At 39.6% G+C, this 14,846-nt stretch overlaps 1 protein-coding gene across 3 annotated transcripts in view; it reads right to left on the reverse strand.

The window, feature by feature from the left end:
* The window catches only part of robo3 (roundabout, axon guidance receptor, homolog 3 (Drosophila)), a 161,345-nt gene that overhangs the window by 72,473 nt on the left and 74,026 nt on the right, over positions 1-14,846 (reverse strand). For all 3 annotated transcript variants that reach the window (XM_041802131.1, XM_041802130.1, XM_041802129.1), the window contains exons 3-6: positions 8,884-9,041; positions 7,877-7,997; positions 4,730-4,868; positions 1,945-2,072 (exon numbers count right to left, since the gene is read on the reverse strand). In XM_041802131.1, coding sequence (XP_041658065.1) covers positions 1,945-2,072; positions 4,730-4,868; positions 7,877-7,997; positions 8,884-9,041 — 546 coding nt within the window. The remainder of the gene's footprint in view (positions 1-1,944; positions 2,073-4,729; positions 4,869-7,876; positions 7,998-8,883; positions 9,042-14,846) is intronic.

The following is a 14,846-nucleotide window of genomic DNA, read 5'->3' on the forward strand; positions in this document are numbered from 1 at the left end:
ACAATCAATCTCTATTTGCCTTAAAGCTGCTGCTGGGAATGACTTCTTTATTTTGCTGCAACAAGTGAAGAACATCAATGCATATAAATGGGTTTATAGAAGTGTTTTTTACTGCTCCAGTAAATAGCCTGTGAGTGTTTGTCATTGTCAGCATGCAGGGTTAGCGTATGCGAGCACACGTGTGATGACAGGCGTCAGAAGTGTCGGTGCAGACTGGAGGGCTCGCTCATAGAATCAACTTTTCCAAAGTCAAACTCTAAATATTCCCTTTTATCATCATAAATGACAGATTTCTCCTCAGCACACTGACTTTATTCTAATGCAATTTCAAAGCTTTTTGATCTCCACTCTCTCTCTCTCCAGAGAGATGACGAGCCGAGGCTTGAAAGCAACTTAAAATCCATTTTTCACTTCATCTCTTACAGTTTCAGTTACAGCATGTAAGCAGAGGGGTAATATAGAGGGTTTAACCAGCCGCAGTGTCTGTCTATTCAATGGACTTCTTATAGCTCAAATCTTCTTAAAGACACATGCTGGACATCGATGATAACGCTGAAAATGTTCCTTAAAATTAGCTCAAATAATCTGCAAAAGCTGCAAAATTTAATTCATCAGAAGAAAGAAATGAGAGCATGCTGGTGGGCGAGATGTTTGTGATGTATCACAGCGAAAACGTCCATCTGTGCAATTCATTTAGTCAGTTATTCAGTGTTACATGTTGTGCAGATTTGTGCCCGCTGTGGTTAGACATTTTTTGGATGATGCAGGATTAAACATTGAATATTCTTTCGGTGAAAATACTGAACCACCAAAGACACTTTGGTTGGTTCAGACTGTTCACACTTAACACTGATAAATTAGATGGTAATGTTGGCTACACACTGGATTATTTAAGGACCAATATTTGGTCCAATTTCCTCTCAACAGCTTATCACAGCTGGTAATTTGCCCAAACACTCCTCATGTGTGTTGCAACATAATTATTTTACTGCTTCTAATTGAGTCAGTACCTCCTTTAACATGGACGGTAAATATCAAACATGTTCCAGATCAGGCTGCCTCTGAAGGAGGACCCGCAAATGTGAATGCAAAGCACAAAAAAAAAAAAAAAATCAAATTTAGCAAGTGTTCTTGTCTGATTTCCAGGCAGAAAATCTTACTACACTTAATTTTACCAGCCTCATTCACCTGACAAAGCTTTATAATTCTCTTATTTAAAATAAACAGGCCCAAAATTGCTTTTTGTGAATTTAAAAAAATATCTCACAATGTGACATATTATCTTTTTAAGTGTCTGAAAATCAGACATTTTAACTCAATACAATGTAAATCTAATTTCAAGACACCTTACAAGTGAAACTTTTATTTCCCACCTGGCAAGGTATTTGCTTGCCTTTAAAATGAGGCCTCACATGCAGGCATAAGTTTTGGGTATGTAGGGTGCCAAGGATTCATCATAGGTCCTGATGTGCCACAACTTGGGACTAAAGAAGAGGGAGGGGTGGCCAGAGTCAAGCTCCACACAAGTCAACACATAAGCATGTCACTTGGCATCTCTTTTGTTCCTGGTAACATGTCCTAAGACTGCCAGTAGTTTTCAAGCCCTTGGGACAGTTAGCCATCAGTGCTAACCAGTGGATCAATCATAGAGCATGCAGTATGCCTCATTTTGATGTGCAGCATCATAGTTTCAATGTTAAAGGGATGCACACCAGCTGTAGGTCTTTGCAGAGTTCAGGGCTACTTGGACCTGCAGCATACACTATAGCATACTAAAGCCTTAAGGAGACCTGTGTTTGCATTGATTCTTGATCTCCTCCCTGTGACTATGTGCATCCAGCTGGTCCTGTTAGAAGCATTAGCTTGAACCTCAGCACTGAACTTGACATTTCTTCTTGACATTTTTGAGTATAATGCCTGTGTCATGTGTGCCATTTGTCTTACCGTGCACTTGCAGAGTCCCTGAGGCCTCAGCTTTCCCAACACTGTTCTCCGACACGCAGGTGTAAGTGCCCTCATCTTCACCTCTCACCTGAGTCAGACGGAGGCTGTTATCACTGCGGATCTCAAATCTGGAAAGGCATCACGGAAGATGAAAACAATTAACACGTTATCATGTTTTACCGCAGGCTGCACTGTTTTCTTTTCCTTTACAGCTCTGAAAAATGAACATAAGAGACACCTAATGTGGAGCCATGAATGTGTTTATATTAATCTTTTATACTTGATGGAATGGGGTGACAGTCTGGGGGTTTCATCTGATTGGTAAATCTTGAATTGGTGTCTACATTTTAATAAGTTTGAAAGAAGGACCATAATGTGAAAAAGGAAATGTAATAGTGCCTACGTTTTTGCTGCTGATGTTTTCTGCACAGGGAAGGAAATGCAGAGTCAGAGAAGCTTTATGTAACACAAAAAACAAGATCTGTGTAGATCTGAATCCTGCTGACAACAAGGGAACATTTTTCCTGATTTCCCGGGGGGTGTCATTAAAAGTTTCATCCAATCAAATCACAAACTGTTAGAAGGGGAGTGGGTGAAAGTATTTCTCACACAACGGCGCAGATATACCCTGCAAAAGCATCATCACTGATAATCAGATATTATCTCTGACAGCTGAAGAGGTGCAGAAACAGTCAGACGAGGCTGTTAAAATATCCTCTAATTTCTGATTTATCCATGAAAAATTCCATTTAAACACAAACTCTTTTTTAGAAAGCTCTGTTCATTATAATGCATGAAAAGTTTAAATTCTTGCAACAAACAAAGAGAAAAATACAAGAAATCTGACGTCAAACTATGAATAATTTCATCCCATGATAATTTGCACCAACATGTTGCCAAACACTTGAATGACGTCTTTAATATCCATGTTATTTACCCCACCTGCTGTGCCATAGGAGGAATAAGTCTGGGTTCATAAATAACCTTGCATCATTTAACTGCATGCATTCAAACAGCACATAACTGATTCATTACTGTGCATGACAAAAGCAATCATCACGGCTCCATGGGAGATTATTCACAGTTATTTTTTCATTTAATTTGTTTTTCATTACACATCAGTTGATCAAATTTTCTTTCATAAAACTAGTTCTATTAATGAAGCATCCCTGAAGCAATTCACAGAGCTTTGGTGAGTAAAAAACAAAACATTTAATACATCAGGCACTGAGAGTAAATATGTTGTTAAACACAAAAATGTAAAATATCCTCAGATTGGGCAATTAAGGATTAGTCATCTGCTCTGTGTGCTGTATGCCAAGGTCAGACTACACATTAAAAGCTTTTTTAGAGACCACTCCAGGAAACATGGTACCCCTCTGCTCTGAAAATGGATCTTTTTATCCAGTGTAGTGCATCACACTAAATAACCATCAAGCCCACTTCTCGGACACCTTAAGATATAAAGTCTAGTACACCTATACCTCGTGGTACAGCTGTAAATTTACAGCCAGTATTTGATTTATACAGCCTATATGCACAGCTGATATATAGGTTGTAAATATTTACAGAAAAGTTCATATTTGCCCATGCCGATATTTAACTTTTAAAGCTAAATCTGCTGATACCAATGTCATTCATATAATATGTGCTCCTATGTGTGATGTCCATGCATCCCTAAAAATACAAATAATAATACCTCAGTGAAAGGAAGGGCACTAACAATACTGTAGATAGAAACCTGATAGAAACTACCTGTAACCACGAGGAAAGGATAGTTTTGTGAGTTTTCCTCTATTAAGAAGCTTGGAGTATGACTTTACAGTGTCACAACAGGATGAATAATACATGTCATTTAATCTGTTAAGAAGTCAGCCTGACAGGAATGAAGCATGTTTTAAGAAATTTCTAATTAAAAAGATGTATGAACCAACATACAAGCTAAGCTTAGCTAAGCTAACTTGTTAGCAGTAGCAAATGCCTGATTGTATGTTACCTGACCTGTTTTTTTTTTTTTTTTAACTAACTGCTCGACCCTGGCTATTCTGACTCTGATATTCTGTTGTCATTTATGCCTCCTCTGCTCTTTTGTTTTCTTGTAGGCACCAGTAAAAGTAGGAATATGTACTGCTCCTGCTTGGTTCTCCGTGTAAGCTTGTGGAAGAGCAGGGGGATCCCAGAAAAGCCGCACCGCCAAATGTAAACAACATCGATTAGTGCAAATTAATAACTGCACATAAGCAAAAGTATTTATAACTGCAAATCATGTTTCTTGACAAAGCGACCCTGACTGAAATGTATTTCAACCATGCAAACAGCTTCCACTCTGGCTGATTTTCAAATCAGGCTGATAAAAATATGACTCATCATAGCCTGTTGGAAAGCTAAGCTAAGCTATCACACCTCATCATACACTCTCTCGGAAATCCATCATTTATGTTATTTCTTTCAACATACTTGAAGCACTTTCCAAACAAAAACACAACAGATGGGAAGGATTTTGCAGTCACATCAGATACCGGGGGGGTTCCCATAGGGATGAATGGACTTCTGGTTGACTAACCTCTACAATGTAAGTGGAAATGAGGGCTAAAGCTTTTGGCATGAGCAGCGGGTAACTTGTGGGTGACTTGTTGCAGACTCCTGCACTATGCTGCCACCACTACAACTCACATATGCTCATATATATTGCTCAGAAGTCTGCCACAAAGCACCTAGTGTTAGTATAATAACTCCAAGGTGACACTGATGCACCTTGCAGCGCTTCTGTGTCGTTTCCACCTACCTGCCCCGGGGCAGCTCTCCCTCCTCTCTCCGCCAGCGGACAGTTGGAGTCGGGTCCCCGTGCACCTCGCAGAAGAAGTCCACCGTGTCGTCTGCTAACACCACCTGGTTCACCGGCTGTTTGATGAAGACGGGACGCTCTGAAATCGAAGAGATGATGCAGAGTTAAAAAAAAAAAATGCTGATGGAGCACCTTACTAAAAACCTCTGTCAGCAAATTGTAAGACTGCCGCATAATAAGTGACAGAGGGGTGAGTGAAGTCCAGCAGCTCTTTAAACAAAATCATTTCACCATTACACCTAGAGTATTTTATCTCAAATGCTGCTTGTGAATCTTAAAACACAAAGACTGAAAGCATGAGAGAGATTTTTGAGGTAAAAAAGGGAGTAATGGAGCAGAAGAGGAGCAGGTGGTGAAGGGTTGGAGGGTTAAACATGCTGTGGAAGACTTTTCAGGAAATATTCACTGCAACAGAGCTCTGTTCAGTCTGAATATTTAATCTTTAAAGCCTCTGAGACAAGAAAAAGACACCATCAACACCTAAAATCAGGTGTAGTAAAGTGACTCTGAATGTTTAATGGCGTGTTATAGAACTATGATTAAATTTTAATGGCTCCTGGAGGATTAACCAACTGTTGCAGCAGCAGAGGCTGTGAAATAAAACTAAAAATAACCAAACAGGAGAAGGCTTTCTCATGACATTCACACACTTATATGACCGACATTCATGGATAACTACATTAAGCCATTTGTATTGAAGCATCAGTGTATCAGGGACATATGTGCAAGGAGATAAATATGCACTGTAAGCTCTCATCACCCTCATAATCAGTTTTAAAATGACGATAGCTGAGAAATTAGTGCAGATGTGCCTTAGCTTTTATCTTGCAAATTTCACAGATGGCAGTCATATCAATTACAATAGAAAGTGTCAAGTCATGCATTTTCAGTATCCATAAATTGATAAATGAGACGTTGCACACTGAGTTAAGGTCTACTGTTGCAGCACAGATTGTGGAGAGAGCAGCATCTGCAATATGGTGAGGACTGAAGGGAACATTTTTTGATCTGTTTCCTGCGATCAATACACGCCGTGAGAGCATTTATGATGCTGCTCTGCTGGGAGAGAAGCAGACAGTCAGAAAGGAGGAAGGAGCAGCGAGGTCAGGGAGCAAAGCAAAAGGTCAGCTGAAAGGAAACATTCATCTTCTGCTACAGCATCACTGAGGAGAGAGAGAGCAGCCCAGGAGGATAAAAAATACGGAGGGAGACAGAAATCAGAAGATAGTAGTGTTAGATGAACTGCAACACCCACAGCAAGTCTCTAATAAGGAGAACTACCTCGAAAGGATTACTAAAGGGAAGTTTTCAGACCTGGGCTGAGTGTTTAGACACTGCAGGGAGCGGTTTTACTTTGAAATGGTCAGGGTTTTAGCAAGCAGATTTTAAAGTACAAGGATATCATGGACGAGTTGTCAAGGATGTGTCACTGTGGACTGCTTCAGTTGTCTCCCACATGGTGAGACATAATGGCGTAACTAAACTCCCAGTACACATGGAGTCTACCATCGCTGATACTTATGAATCCTGGTTAAGCTGATGACATGGAACATTGGATCCGAAAAACACTAATAAAACACATGAAACGATCTCACAGAGCACAGGAGGTGTTGCTATATCACAGCTGTGGTTTGATGGTTTGTAAAATCTTCACTGTCAGTAAATTGGTAAATAAAACTTTTAGGAGAAATGCTCTCAGTCTGCTCTTCTTTCACAGGTCACATATTCTGCAAAATACACTTTTTCAGGCCTTTCTAACTAAGGCCTTATTTACACGACAACATTTGCTTCGATTTCCGTTTTTGTTTCCAAAAAGTTCCATATTCAGATGACAACATTGTCAAAACATTCTCCGTTCAAACGAGACTGCGGGAAACACCAAAAATGATGTAGTATACATGCCAGGCCAGTAGATGGCATTGTGATTTTTGTGCCTGCACCAGATTCTGACTCCACCCATTCGCCGTCGAAGGGTTTCATGAAATACATCTCTGCTGATCCAAGTGATGGTGAAGTAAATCAACACTTTGTTGGAGAAGTACAGTTAAATTCAAAAGAGTGAGGAGCGTGAACAGTAAACTGGTGTCGGCCATCTTTGTTTTGTTTTGGGCCTCCCAACCATGCATGCGTTATAAGCCTACTCGCACATGGATATTTACTGCAGCCGCAGTGCACATGGGGCTGGGTTAAAAGGCGGGGTACACCCTGGACTGGTTGCCAGTCAATCGCAGGGCTGACATACCAGACAACCAGGTATGCTGGTTACACCTACAGGCAATTTAGAGTCACCTTGCACCACCAACGTTTTTTTCACTGGTGGAGCCTGCCTCAATATTTGAGTATTTATGAGTATAAAAATGTTGTTCTGCTGTTCTGCATTTATCGGCAGTACACATTTTCAAAGATGCTCAAATAATGTTGCATTACATTTTTAAATGTTTCACTTGATGTTTCAGTAACATAACAAGCGGTCCTATAGGCTGGTTGTTGAGGATGGCATGTACTGCAAAAATCAGGACAGCAGCATGCAGCTGCAGAACACAAAAATTGAGCATAAAGACTGTGAGACATTGTCCTTTAATCGACGTAGTAATGGGAGAATCATACAAGTGGAAATCTCTTTTTTTCATACACATGATCTCTTTTTGCAGATGGTAACATTATAAAGAAAAATATACAAGGAATGGACTTGGATGGATGTGCATATACCTGGATCGACCACTTGATTGTGTAGGAAACTGCTTGAAAATTGAGTGAACAGTTCACAAGGTGATTAATTTTAATTGAGTATCTTTATACAACATACTGCTGATGAATGCTGGCAAAAGAGAACGAAAAAAATCAAACATGCAGAAAGAGGCAGGGCAGTATGGCCAATGTAGGCTTTTATTGCTGAATTTTCTACACTATTCCGCAACTGGTATTGCAAATTTTAACACGTAATTCCTAAAATTTGTCAATATACATTAGAGGTAAGAGTTTGTGCTTTTTTATGCAACACATTAACACTTTAAAATCCTTATTAAGTTACATTTTGTGTGTCCTAGTTGGAAGTTGATTTCAAATAATGGAGTAAAAAGGACTTACCAAACACCACCAGTTCAGCCGGATCGCTGTCTTTCTCCCCCACCATGTTGGTTCCAACACAAACATACATGCCAGCATCACTTTTCCTGGTGTTGGAAATCATCAACTTTCCTCCTCGGATCTGAAAATGATGAGCAGAGGAGGGGAAATATGGGTGAGAAGATGACAGAGAAATGCACAAAAGGAAATGGATGGAATGGTGCACAGAGGAAGATGATGGGGAGGAAGATAAGGAGGAAGAGGAGCAGAGATGGGGGTGGAGAAGAGAGAAGATAAATGGAAAACATTTAGAAACAGGATATTGAAGCATGTTAGTCAGGAGAGGAGGCACTCTGTCATTTTCATGTCATGACAGATGGATCCTCTGTTTGACAATGGGTCTGGCTCCAGGCTAATCGCCATAGAAACACCTTCAGCTGCTCAGTTTGTAATAAGAGCTGCATTGATGGATGTTGGCTTGATGCTTAGAGCCTCTGAAGTTTGATGATAGGATATTTCTTAAAGATGGTTAATGCCCTCAGTATGTGGCGTGGCTTTACTAATACTTTAATTTGCTGGCAATATGATTAGCACCAATTGATTTGAATTTTTAAGAGGATTGGGACCATGCTGCATGCTGGTCCTACACTTTGATTTATTGATTTATTGATTCAAGTATTCAATTAAACAAAAACAGAGCAGTTCAATGGCTCAGTTTGTCGACACTAATGGAACTGAAATGATTCCTAATTTAGGACTTCTTGTCAATAACAAAAACCCCAAATTATTGATCAGTCAGCGAAGGGTGAAAAGAGAAAGACCACTCCTTTCTGAGCAGAACAAATCACAAACCTGTTAAGTTGCAAATAACTCAACAATTTACACGGCACAAAAGTCCCCAAATTAACAAAACACTAATACTTCTCTAGCAAGGAGGTAAATTTTTAGATTTAAAGATTTAATGTTATAAATCTGAGTCAAGGAGGTCCATCATTGTAAAATGAAAGATAGAAAAGCAGTGAACTTACAGTGATCCTCTCGTCTCTGTCATTGACCCTCATGTTGTTTCTCTTCCAGGAGATGGTGGGCTCAGGGTGGCCTCTGGGGGGGATACACTCCATGACAGCTGGCTCACCCGCTGCCACTACAACATCACTGGGCGTCTGACGGAAGTCATCTCTCAGAACTGAGGACAGAGCAAAGGGAGAGGCATGGTTAGACTATCAGTAAACCAGATGCAGATGATACTTTGCTTATCTAATCAAGTCTAATGTGACCGTTTTACTTTAAGTTTGCCACTTCAGGCCTACAGGTGCAAAAATGTTCAATAATTGAATACTTTTGGATACCATGTGTTTGATAACAGTACATCCATCCATTCATTTTCCATACCCCTGTCCTTATCCATCTTACTCATACTTACAAACAATTTAGAGTTACCAATTAACCTAACAAGCTTGTTTTTGGTCTTTTGTTTTTGCTACAGGGGCTTTGCAGGGCGTCCCTATGTCCTTGGACTCTTAGAGATCTGTGGACAGAAGAGACAACAAGCCACCAAGAACATCCTAAAAGCTGCTGAGGAGGCTTCCTAGTGGTTCTTGATTAAGAGGGGTGACTATTGGCGTGGTTATAAGTCAGGGCCTGATCACTCCTGTCTGGGTCACCTGGGAGAGGGTGTCTGATAAGACCCGAAAGTCCAGTTTGTACTGCGAGCTGTGTCATACAACCAGGTTAGGAAAATGAGTCGACAAACGCCTGATATCTTCTGTCAATATGCCCCAATATGGGCACAAACAAAGGCAGAAAAACAATGCCATAGAAAAGGTTTACAGGGTTGGACCAGCAGAGCAGATGACTGACACTGGCCCAATGACAGTTCATCGACAATGAAAACCACCCACACACCTACTGTTACACCCACAGTATGTAAATTCTGCTGTTCGGCTCCCAGTAAATCAAAGTGACATTAGATGATTTCAAGTGGGTAATTGCTGGAGTGATACCCTTCATGAATGGACCAGTCAAGTTAAATGAGGGATCTTGGGTAACAGAACATGCAAGTAAAAGTAAACAAGTGTTTAGAGCAAAACTTCTAGCTGTTATGCATTTAAATAGTTATTGTTTTAAAAAGCAGACAACTGAAATCACATAGGACCCCTTATTGGAGCAACTTTGTACATTCTGGTAGTTGATCCAAGCCTTTCTGAGGTAAATAACACAAAGCAGAGTCAGACTTGGTTTTTTATTGTGTTACTGTTAATATAACATGGTGTGCATGTGTCCCTATGGTCTTCATTGGCTCTGTGTCATCAGCACAGTACATCAATAATGAAGGCTGTGCTAGCTCTAACACACACACACACACACACACACACACACCCACACACACACACAATGAATGAATTATTCAATCTGATTTTCAAACCCACCACTGGCTCATGCACGTGTAAATCCGTGTGGAAAAGTTGTTGACAAAACAAGTCACCATTCAAACAAGTACACCGACAAAATCAACTGCAGAGAGGCTTTTTGAATACCAAATCTAGAAAATAACTACCTCTCTGTTGGCCTCCCTGGAGTCCATTCATAAAACATCATTTTTGGAGTCAGCCTGCCTCATTTGCTTCACAATCCCTCCCCCTGCAGACGGCATATTGTGCCTGTTACCTGAAGGCATCAGGATTTTCTCTCTCCCTAAAGTCCCCCGAGCTCTGTGACCTCTCAGATTACACGTCTGGAGGATGCCTTTGTAGTCATGGATGATATGCAGAGGGGCTGGGTATTCTATTAAGACAAATGTTATCCTTTCATATAGATTTATAAAATAATGTAATCAAAATAATATCAATTTATTGTGGTGCTGAATTTAAAAAAGCCACCACACACCATTTAATTTATTATATTTAGAAGCATTATATTATTAAGAACATAAATGATATTTAGCTGTTTGATGCCATTGAAATAACACCTCCTTAACACTCAAAACTTGCAGGAAAACTCTTGCAAAATTGCACACTCTCTAAATTGCACAAATATGTTGGTAACATTTGGAAATGGGAGGAAGAGGTGCGTATTCCTTATTCCTTGCCAGTTCATTCTACTTTACCAAATAATGCCAATGCATTTATGCAATAAAGACAGCTCTCTCTCACTCTCTCTCTATTAGTTCCAAATAAGACAATGCCATTGCAACAGAAATATAAGTCCTCAACACTCAGTACGGGGCAATCTATATCTCAAATGACAAAAAATTGCAGGCAACTTGTTGAAAACGGTCTTAATCGCACAAATATGTAGGACATATTTGGAAAAGTTGGTTGTAGTGGCAGTTTTTCCTTGCCAAAGTTTTCCTCTTCTCCAAATGTTGCCAACAACTGTGCAATTTAGACATTGCTCTCTCTCTTTTGGTCCAAATAAGAAAAAGTCATTGCAACAAAAAGTCCTTAACACTCAGATTTTAGCAATTTATTGTTCTTAATCGTGAAAAATGCAGAGAAACTTCTGCATACTCCCTAAATAGCACAAATATGTTGGAAACAAAATACATTTGTCAAATAAAGACAGCTCTCTCTCTCCATTACTTCCAAATAAGACATTGCCATTGCAACACAAATAGTCCTTAACACTCAGTATGGGGATATTTATTATTTCAAATGAAGAAAACTGCAAGCAACTTGTTGAAGTCTGTCTTAGTTGCATAAATATGTTGGACATATTTGGAAAAAATGGTTGTAGTGGCAGTTTTTCCTTGCCAGAGCTTTCCTCTTTTCCAAATGTTGCCAACAACTGCATTTTAGACATTGCTCTATCTCTTTTGTTTCAAAACAAGAAAAAGTCTATGCAACAAAATTAAGAGTTCTAACACAAATGTTTGCAATTTACTGTTCTTTATGGTCAAAAAAATGCAGAGAAACTTTTGCATACTCCGTAAATTGCACAAATATGTTGGAAACATTTGGAAAAGTTGGTGGCAGTGGTAGGTTTTCTTTGCTCCATGCCACTTCATTCCACTTTTTGAAATATTGGCAACACTATTGCAATTAGACAGCTCTTGAAAACTGTCTTCATTGCACAAATACGATGGTAAGCTTCGGAAAAGTTGGTGGTAGTGGCAGGTTTTCCTTACTCCTTGCCAGAGATTTCCACTTTTCCAAATGTTTGCAACACATTTGTGCAATTTAGAGTACTCTCTCTCTTTTGATTTCAAAAAAGATTATGCTTTGAAACAAAAAGAGAAGATTTAAAACTCTTTATTGGGCAATTTATTGTTTTGAATTAATAAAAATTGCAGGCAAACTCTTGGAAACTGTCTAAATTGCACAAACATGTTCGTAACATTTGGAAAAGTTGGTGGCAGTTGCAGCTTTTCATTGCTCCTTTCCAGTTAGTTCCTGCCTCTTTTCCAAATGATGGCAATGCTTCTGTGCAAAATGACTGAAGATTGTTGTGTTTCTGTAGATTTTGATACCATTGATCATTCAAATAATAGAATTTGGATGTTTTTTTTTTTCACTTCATTAGAGTGAAAAAAATTTTGACAAGCTAAATATTTGGAAATGTTGCCAATGGTTTTGCACAATTAGGTCAGCGTTTAAGAGTTTCTGTTCAATTTTTTGATCATTTAAAATGAAATTTACCCCAATATTTGGTGTCTAGAACTTCTATTTGTGTTACTGTGGATTCAAACAGGTGGTTGGATTTTTACTTGAAGCATATCAAAATTTATATTTCTGCTATTATGGCAGCCATTTCTTATTTCTTCACAGAAAAAAAAACCTCTAGATATATCACATGCATCACCACTAAGCTAAATTCAATTTAAGGTCACTGGGGCATATAGCCCAGGCCTATTGAACTGACAGGACCCGTCTATGAAGAAAAGGCCAACGCCACAGACAACCTCAGGCTATGAATCTGCCTCCAGTTCAGCATCAGCCCTTTCAAACAGCACTGGGAGTTATCACATTTCTACCCTGAAGTATTCACTCATTCATCTTTGAAGCTGAGGGCATGGATGTGAGAAATGGACATCAAGGAGTCAGTGAATGACTAATTAATGCAAGAGGATAGTTTAAATTATGGTAACCTCATTGACGATATCAATAAGTCATGCCAGTATAATGTCATTCCTCTCGTGCCCTGACTTTTCTGAATGTGCTGAGAGCTGCAGGGAGACCGCCGTAAAGACTAGGTTTCACCCCGCAGAGTGCAAGCCATGTCAGAGAGCGGTGTCCTGATTTGCTCTCTTCACACACTTTTGAACATCACGACTAAAAAAGCTGTCACGTATATCAACTCTCAGAGGAAGCACATCCTTTGATACTCGACCTTTATAGAGAAGCATGTCAGACTGTGGGGAAAGTTTGTGATGTGCTGGAAAAATAGATCTTTTAGTGTTGGGTTTATGTCACTAAACTTGTATGCATCCTTAAAGCTTGTCAGAAGTCTTGCACAATGAGATCAACTAAGGAACTAGGCAGTTCTTCCACATTTACAGGTCTTTTAATTCAGAGTATTATTTCATATCTTTCAGGCTTAAGAGCAATGCAGCAGCAATAGTAAGAGAGGTCATTTCTAGGGCAGGTAAAACAGATTCAGATTATGTGATTTGGATTATCATTAATCTATAAAAATCTAAAGCTCTCATACATCTTCTATGATAGCTTACCTCTACCTTACATTGCTTTTATAGAAACCTTTCTGTAAGGTGGTTTGACCACAAGACAAAAGACGTGGCACAAGGCTGTGTCCTATGTGAGCATCAAACATCACACAGCATCACTCTCGGATATTAATGCACGCTCTGCCATCTGCTTGCATACCATTCAACTGTATCAAGAAACCAGTAAAGCCATCCTAATGTTGGTCAGTGAAAAACTGCAGGTTTCAGCCATGTCCACAAGGGGACCCCTCCCTTTCTAAACCCAGAGGCCACATCCACTCTTCATTCAGAGTCCAGGGGTCACAGCAGAGCGTATCACTTCGTGTCAGGGCGGGATGTCAGCTGATAGCATGAACAGATGACCAGCTCAGTCCCCGACAACAGAGCGTGAACCTGAGGATGCTTTCCATGATTCTCCCTCCCTCCCTCCCTCTCTCCCTCCCTCCCTCTCTCCCTCCGTCTGTTTGCTCTGACAGCACAGGGACCATCCGTCATCCTCTCCAACATCTGAATATTTATTCTTCAGGGGCTTCAGTCTCAAACACCCACCCACACCCTCTCACGGCGTCCCTGGAACATTAACAACAGCGATAAAGCCATTTAATTAAAAGTGAGGGCGCGCTCACCCCAGAGGTGTTTTTTTATGTCCAATTAAATGCTCTGATGATGCTCTAAGATACAGCAGGGTCCTGATTCTTCACACAGGAGCTAAATCATACAAGTCTAACGGTCTCAGATGAATATGACCGCCATACAATAACACATGATATGTTACGCACAAGACTGATTAGATTCTGTGGTGTTTTAGTAATGATTCAGAGTAATTTGTTATTCACACATATCCATCAACGTACCAAACATCACAGTCTGATGAATGCTGCATACAGATGAGCGTCATTTAATTTTGTTGGTGTGACTAATGTGTTTGTTATTGTGTTAAGATACAAGGCTGGCAGGAATATGACTCAGACAAACTAAAAACCAGAGAGAGAGTTCTGATTATTGTCATCATAATGTAAGGATTTAACAGCATGGACCATCAAATCTTCTCTAATGAATTTATTTACATTCTAGTCATAATTATCATTCAGTAATTCATTCTTCTGATGAGACTGAGAAAAAGTCAGCTGTTGTTGATGAAATGTCTTAAAACTAGAAAATAATGTTTTATACATTTTCCACTACCCTGTAACAAAAAAAAGCAGAACTCCTCAAAATAAGTGCATTTTAGAGCCTGAATATTTGCAGCTTTTTTGCTGACAAATGACCGGAACAGATAAGCAGAGGAGAGGATTAGGACCAGGCTAGTGGAAAGAAATAATGACAGGA

Source organism: Cheilinus undulatus, linkage group 12 (genome assembly GCF_018320785.1).
Source record: "Cheilinus undulatus linkage group 12, ASM1832078v1, whole genome shotgun sequence".
NCBI lineage: Eukaryota > Metazoa > Chordata > Actinopteri > Labriformes > Labridae > Cheilinus > Cheilinus undulatus.